Genomic DNA, 7,965 nt, shown 5'->3' on the forward strand with positions numbered 1-7,965 from the left:
TGTGCTCAATTTTTGAATTTTATATTAAAGTGGTATTCTATTGATATAAAGACAGTATCATGTGCAAGAAATCTCATAGACTAAACCGTTGAGTACTTGATGATCACTATAATTATAAAATTTTCCATAATAATAGTTGTTAAATAAAAAATTGCAAAGAAGAATGTTATTTATTCCCAGAATCAACATTATTGTTATTAAATTTGAAGAACATGACACGACTTTTGAGATTAAATATAGAAAAGAATATAACACATCCTATATTTGTTTCAACTAGATGAAAACACTAATTAACTATAAAAAAAATAATGAAAAGACTACAAACATATAATCTTTTTTTTTATGGCAAACTGACTATTAATATTGAGGTTTAAAACAATCATAATTTAAAAAGAACACATGATGTGTCATACTGATAACAAGAAAAGAGAACAAAATACAACATTAAAAAGAGAGCAACAAAATCCTCATCATAAATTCAACCTCGGAATCAGAATAAACATTCGATCCACTTTTAGTTAAGGTGGTTGATAGATTTCTGAAGATAGTAAGAGAAAATACATGAGCACAATGTTGTAATACTCCTTATGTTAAAATCATAAGTTGTTATAAAAAGCTATCATAGGATCATAAACAACTTGCTTAGCATCAAAAGCCGCAACAAAATCAAGATGTGCATATTCATCTTTATACAATACCACGAGCTTGGTAGCATCATGATTGTTGAGATCATTGAGCAAAACTTTCACATCTTGTACATCAGATAGATAATCTTTCCCTCCATAGCTGATAAAAAGAGGGAAGTCTTTTGGGATCTTAGTCATGTCATAAGTTGGAGGAACCATTTGTCTATAGTGTAGTGTATTTAGAAATCTGTAATCATACTTTGCTATCTGTCCTGTTCGGATCACTAAAATTCCATAATAAAAATCTATTAGTCCTAATTACAGATGCATAAAAAATGTGATTGTATGCAGTACATATGCATAGTAATTATGTATACAAATTAAACTTAAATATATTTTCATATCAATAGTTTAAAAATTCAATTAAAGGATTCATATAAGCAGTTTTAAAACTTAATGTGACCAAAATATAATAAAAAAATTTACCGCAATCCTTGCTTACACAAAAAAAAAATATTTATCTCATTATATGTTCGATCCAACTTGACAAAAAAAAACATTGAAGATAGATATTGATATTAACTTATTATATCTTGTAATTTCACCAAATAATGACTGAATTTTTATATGATACAATTATCTTACTTCATTTATTATATATCCTGCATACTAAATGAGTACTAAATCACTGTAGAAGATTTCAAGAAAAATCGAAGCTATTACATTTTTGTTTACCATATTGAGAATTATTTTTTATAAAATAAATAATAAAACTAAGAATGATTTTTTCTCCAAATAAACTTTCGAAAACTTCTTAACAAATTTATTTATTCAAAAAATCATTTTTATTTTTAAAACTTCAACAGACCAGTCTTTATAGTCAATACAAGCACAAAGAAATTTCAAAAATTATTTATTATTAGACTTACTTTGAGATAGATGGATCATGTTCTTTGTCGCTGTTGGGTGTAGTTCGTGTTGAAAAAATAAGTGCACTCTAGAAGCATTTACGCAGCAATTCGGACCTATACAATTTAAAATCATGTAATACAAAAATAATATCATTAAGTATGGTTATAATACCTTATATTTACATAATAGTTAAAATGGAATTTTATCACCATTCCATTAGTAACAAATTACCAGTGATCAATGAGATTATGTCTCCGCAAGATAGCTTTAGAGTGGAGCATATTCCATCCACACGTTTTGTTAGTTCCCTCCTGATCATTAATTAGAAAGCATATTGTATATTATTTGTATTGTTGTTTTTATTAGTTTAACTTCTCTTTTTTCACTAATGAAAAATTATAACAAATATTCAGTAAAAGTAGAAGGAAGAGTAATTTATCCTCTTACGAATAAGGAATGAATTCACGCAAACCTAACCAGTACACATCCTGTAATATAAAAAAAAGTGTTATTTTCACAAGTGTGATCATGATTAGATTTTATTATACACATACCTCAAAATAAATACTTGCATAAAATTAATCTATTTTTTCCATGTGACTCACATTAGCTAAAAAAAGTTGTGCAGCAAGTTTTGTTACTTGTGAAGCAACATGATTCATATGAGCAATTGGACTTAGTAATGCAGCTGATCTCAACATATTCAGAAGTTTCCCTTGAGATAAATTAACCAAAGCCACTAAAGTACCCTGATATTATTAAATCATTAATTTATTTTTACAAACTAATTAAAATTTTTGAAATAAATAATGAATTAGGGTTAACTAACCTGAGAATGACCTGCATAATGCATTTTTTGACCAGTATGATTGAACACATATTCTACTGATGCAGGAAGATCATAACCAGCTAGTTCATCCCATGTCCATTCCCAATAAGCCTAATAATGAATTAACTCAAGAATTAAACTAAAATTTCTATATTGATGAATTATTCTAAATTTGAAATTATTGTATATAAGGTGAAAACCGCGTCATTAGGAGTTAATGATGTGTGTCCGGTGCTATATTTTGTGCCACGACCATTAACAAGCCACACATCAAATCCATTGTCTGCTAAAATAAATCCCAATGATTCTTCGGGAGAATTGAGCATCCATACTACAGCATCCTGAAATATTGTATAGGAGTTAAATTTCTATACATGATTGTAAATTGTATGTCTATCTGTCTATTGGGTAAATAAAACTTACACATAAGAGACCGTGTTGTAGTAGCACAGGTGGCTTGTCGGCTTTCTTACCGGACCGTCCAGTCGGGATTCTTTGCAGGCTCAAGATGTAACCATCATTTGTTATTACCTAAGTGATTAACGCAAAAAAAATGATATCAAGTATGTGTTATTAATTAATTAAACAATGGTTAGTGATCATTTTACGGATTTGTTGATAATGAAATGGCATGTGGAATGAAAATTTCTAGTAGTAATATTTATTTACCGTATGTTCTTCACATTTGTAACCTTGTGTCTCTACCAACGTCTTGCAGATACCATCCCCATTAACTTGGGAGAGTGTTGAAAAATCATTGGAAAATGACTTTCTTTCGTGTGCGGCTGCTGTTATGCAAATCAAGAGTATTGAGATAAGACTAATTTCTACAATGTTGGCCATTTTGAATGGTAAATATAAATATATAGAAATATAAAAGAGAATATTGAACTTTTTCATTAATGGCATATATATATACATAGAAGAGTAGAAAAAACTCAAACTGAATACAACTACAACCCATTAATCAAACAAGGAGCACCAGAGATTCTAAAAAACAGAAACACTAAAGACAGCCAATCAACTAAAAAACAAAGAAATAAAACAAAAACCGATAAAAATACGAACCAATCAAAAAACCTCCCAAGAAAATTAGTTAAAGGAAAACAAATAAGGCTACCGGGCCAGAGAGCATAGTAATTATTTATGGATGATCATAACTATAGTAATTATATATGGCTATGTTCTTTTTAACATATTGTAAATTAAGAAAATAATATTTAACTCAAAATCAATTAAACTATTTTAGTCAATCAATATACATAATCATGATCGTTCAAAAGCAATTAGGATCAATTAGTTAAGACCCTCGTTTAATTTTTAAGAAAGTTTGATTGTTAAGAAAATGATTAAATTTAGTAGTTTAATTATAAAATTGATATGATTTATTAAAATATTCTTGTTATTTATAGTTATCGATGTAATTAAATAAACAAAAATAAACTAATAATGATAAAGTTATATTGTAAAGAGAATTAATTTTTAAAAAATAATATTAATGAAATATTTTTTATGAAAAATAATTGTTAATTTCAAATGTGAGTTTATTGAAAATAAATTATAGTTATTAATTTTATAAATTTGGGTTTGTCGGGAATATTGGTCTTGGATTGGAGGAGTATGTATTTAGCCTGTTTCTTTATAATTTATGTATTTTGAAATAGATAAGAAATCTACCTACATACAATGTTAACATACATTGTTATAAGTATATCTGACATCTCTACAAAATTTAAATAAATGAATAATATCCTTCAATATTTTATTATTCTAAAATTCTACACTTTAAAAAAACATTAAATAAGAATTTAAAACTGCATAATAAAGTTCAAAATGTAAATACCACATCTTTTTTAAATATAGAAGAAAACAATGAATGCATACTATATTTTATGAAAATAATGCAAAAAAAAATCAATTTATACGACATATTTTTACAAAAATGAGAGAAACCTCGTCATGACCACACATTTTTTATAATTATATGAAAAACACACTAAATTATTCGTATTTATGGATTCTTTTGTTTTTCAAAGAAGCAATAAAATTATTTCTTCATAATATAATTAATATAAACATGTAAAAATAAAAACGTGAGTCAATAAATAAAATGATTGTTTTATATATTAGGCAAGAAAGGCAATATGAACTTTTCACCCATCTTATATGGGTCTCATCTAATTTCCTCGAGATAGATAGAAATTATAAATTATGAAGACATATTATTTGTGTCCACTTATTAAATTAGTAAGATTCATTAATGATATGTGTTTATCTTGAGAAAAATGGACATAAGAGTTTTAAATTTAGAGTGAACACACCTAAATTCGAGAGAAGTAGTAGTAGAGTTTGATCTATGGAGGATGGTGCTAGCGTGCAGTTGAGACGTAGAGTTCAAATGGTTAAGAGGAAACGTGTGCAAAGTTATGCTCCAAAAAAATTTGTAAATGTGATAAAAGACAAGGGTTTTTTTTGGAAAGAAAATCCCATTCAATAGATACAGAAGGGAGAATACAACCATGGATGAGGAAATAGAGTTAAGACATTCCCCAACCACAAGATAACAACAATACAAAAGATTAAGTCAAATAAGTTATGGATATCGACCACCTTGAAGAGATTAGAAACCCAAGGAAAAGTATCAATCCAAACCTCAGATCCAAGCATCCAAGTAAAAATCTTCCGCAAGAGCCAATTGAGCTAAGGAACCACAATCTTTAAATCTTTCCAATTAAGGAACATATCTTTAACTTTACCACACACAAATAGATTATACGGGCTTCCAAGAATGAACAAACTCACGATTTGTGGCGGAACCAATTGTTGACTGAAAGGACAAGGTTGATTTGCATTAGTCCTAAGTAAAAATCCCCTCAAAAGCAAAACTTCAACATCCAAGCTTCTTTAAGGCAAATCCACAAACACCTTGAACACCAACCTACTGCAACCTAAATCTAAGTACAAAACACACACAAGAACAAACCAAACAATACACCACAGCAGCCACAACAAACCAAACATAATAAAAGAACACAAAATAGGAATACACACACATAAACACATGACATCCAAAACCTTTGGTGGAGGAGGCTCTGGGGGAGGCCGCATTCCATGGTTGAGATACCTTGGGCCACCGAGTGGCAGTTATGAACCTGTCAAGGTGAGGAGGTTGATAGAGGTTGAAGGAAGAGAGAGTAGGGAGGAGATTGCCATGGTGTCAACTGCACAAACTCTCCGCCGTAGCCTTCAAACACTGAGGATGGGAAAAAAAGACCACCACACAAAGGGGGGAGAACCAGCCAGAAAGATATGGAGAAAAAACCACCACAAAACCCTAAAGGAAAAGGGGGGGGAGACACGCTAAACCTTAGAGAGAGAGAGAGAGAGAGAGCTCATTCTCTCTTAAATGTTTTCACTAAAGGAGAAGGTTATACATTTCAAGATATGCTTGTTACATGTTCTCGTGAATAGGTCAACAACATGTGGTGTTATTTCACGGTTTTAAAAAATTGTCTTTGAAGAAATTATTGGGTCAAGTCGCATATAGGTTGCTCTTTTAAAGATGTTTTGCTGCACTATCCAAAATTAGGCAAAGTAGTCATTCAACCACAACACCTCCATGATAAAATAAACCACTTCTATATCTTACGATTCTTCTTGCGCGATAGATAACTGACCTATAAATACACCCTCTGATGGTATAATGACTATTTAAATATGGTATAAATACCACACTTTTTTTATAATCAACAATTGCATTAAAGAGTGAGTACTAGGGGCACTACAACCCCAATACAAAAGATAGTAATGACAATTACTAGAATTTTATGCAATCTATGGAATTATGGCACCATTCATATAAATTGCATAGCACCTTCCCCTTTAAGCCTACAGACAACCACTTCCCAGCAAATACCTTAACATTGAATAAAATTTCCTCAACATCCCCACAGTCTCCATTGAAAATCATGTTTATATGACTCTTCCAGATACACCAATGTAACTCGGTGAACTGACTTTTATTTTTAATATGCAACAATGTTGCGGTAAGCATGAGTCGCCACCGACTTTTATTTTGTCCAATTTTAGGAAAGGTAAAAAGTACAGAAAAAGACCTTTAAAAAGAAAACGGGCTCGGGGGGTAAGTTATGAAAAGGGAAGGTGTAAGCACCCTTTTCATCCGTAGTTGTCTACGGGCTCTTAATTTGCTTAGCTCATGTTTGTTTGTTTTGAGTTGAAAAGAGGCATAAGGACTTTAGCGTGAATGCATAGCCTTAGTTTTTCGAAAGAGTGTTGAAAAGATATTTTTGTTGAGCTAGGCAGATTAAGAACACTACCCTAACTAATTGGTCCTTTCTATACTTTTTACGGTTCCTAGGATTATCCATACTATGTAGAAGTAGGAAATCCTTTATATTGGACGTGTGGGTCATCGAAGGGTCATCGAAGTCGTTTGAAGGCAACAAGTAGAGGTACCTTTAGCAAATTCGAAGGGACGATCGTCACTTTCTCGTAGGCAACGATCGAGGGTCATCGAGGGACGTAGTGACGATTTTATCTTGAGGGACCTTTTGCTAATGGATACCTCCACATTTCGAGGGACACGACCTTTATTCGTAAAGCAACCAAGAGGGGCGTACCCTAGAGGTGAGTGCGTGCGAGTGTGTTAGATTCGAATATGTTATCTTGAATTTAAAGTTAACTAACGTTCAGTTGATTAGTCTTGCCATACACGCCTAGTTACTAACAGTTGAATACGTACAGAAAATTAAAGTGTGGAAAAGTAAAATTCCTACGCTATTACATGGCTTCGGGATGGGGATTACAAATTACCAAACGAATGGGGATAGAAATTAATTACAACAACCGAATGAAGATAAAACGATTAAGTGTGCAAAATTAAGTAAATTATAAATATCCGTGAAGATAATCTGAAAGCCTCAAGTGTAGCACCTCGCAAAGCAAGAAAGTAGTTAGTATTAAGAAAAAATAGAAATAGACCTTCTAAATTTTAAAAAAGAATTAAAAATTAAATAACATATTTTTTAGTATTTTAATATATGAAAAATTAAACTAAAATATTTTTTGGAATTTTTATTATATATAAAAAAAACATGAAATAAACCAATTAACTAATATTTTTTGTATTTTGATCATTTAAGTTAATGATAGAAATTAAGTGACCTAGTAACCTAGTTAATAACCTAACCTAAAAAATACACGTTTTAATTTTAGTTTACATTTTAAACTCATTTTTAAAAAATTAGTATAACTAATAGTAATTACAATGAATAATAAATAATGAATACATAAATGAGTTATTGACTTTTTCAAACTAAATTAATTAACACTTTTTTTCTATGATAAAAAGAAAACTAAAACAACACACATGCCCATGTTACGATTCAATCTGCCGGTAAATGACCCAGTAGCCAATGATTCCATGACATGTGGCAGGAAAAATAGAAAGAAAATAAATATACAAAACAAACACCCATATTTAACATGAAAAGTTTATTTTCTGGATGCTTCTTCTTCTTTCTCACAGTTTTTTAAAATCAAATATAACAATTCCTTGGATATCAAAACAATAACTCA

At 30.3% G+C, this 7,965-nt stretch overlaps 1 protein-coding gene across 1 annotated transcript; it reads right to left on the bottom strand.

Annotated features, from left to right (window-relative positions):
* Positions 1-596: 596 nt before the first annotated feature.
* LOC131658396 (triacylglycerol lipase 2-like) lies at positions 597-3,210 on the bottom strand. The gene is made up of 9 exons (XM_058927693.1): positions 3,037-3,210; positions 2,791-2,898; positions 2,568-2,735; positions 2,368-2,478; positions 2,144-2,287; positions 1,986-2,026; positions 1,770-1,849; positions 1,556-1,651; positions 597-910 (listed from the first exon to the last, which is right to left on the bottom strand). The coding sequence occupies exons 1-9, from the start codon at positions 3,208-3,210 to the stop codon at positions 597-599; spliced, it is 1,236 nt and encodes a 411-aa protein (XP_058783676.1).
* Between the last annotated feature and the right edge of the window lie 4,755 nt (positions 3,211-7,965).

The sequence above is a fragment of the Vicia villosa genome, linkage group LG3, assembly GCF_029867415.1.
Source record: "Vicia villosa cultivar HV-30 ecotype Madison, WI linkage group LG3, Vvil1.0, whole genome shotgun sequence".
Taxonomy (NCBI): Eukaryota; Viridiplantae; Streptophyta; class Magnoliopsida; order Fabales; family Fabaceae; genus Vicia; species Vicia villosa.

Bases quoted from the DNA above. Each gene is read 5' to 3' on its own strand.
- LOC131658396 (XM_058927693.1), bottom strand. From the start codon at position 3,210: ATGGCCAACATTGTAGAAATTAGTCTTATCTCAATACTCTTGATTTGC. The intron at 2,899-3,036 runs GTAAATAAATAT...TTAATCACTTAG, and splicing joins ACAAATGTGAAGAACATACG to GTAATAACAAATGATGGTTA. The intron at 2,027-2,143 runs GTGAGTCACATG...TTTATATTACAG, and splicing joins CACAACTTTTTTTAGCTAAT to GATGTGTACTGGTTAGGTTT.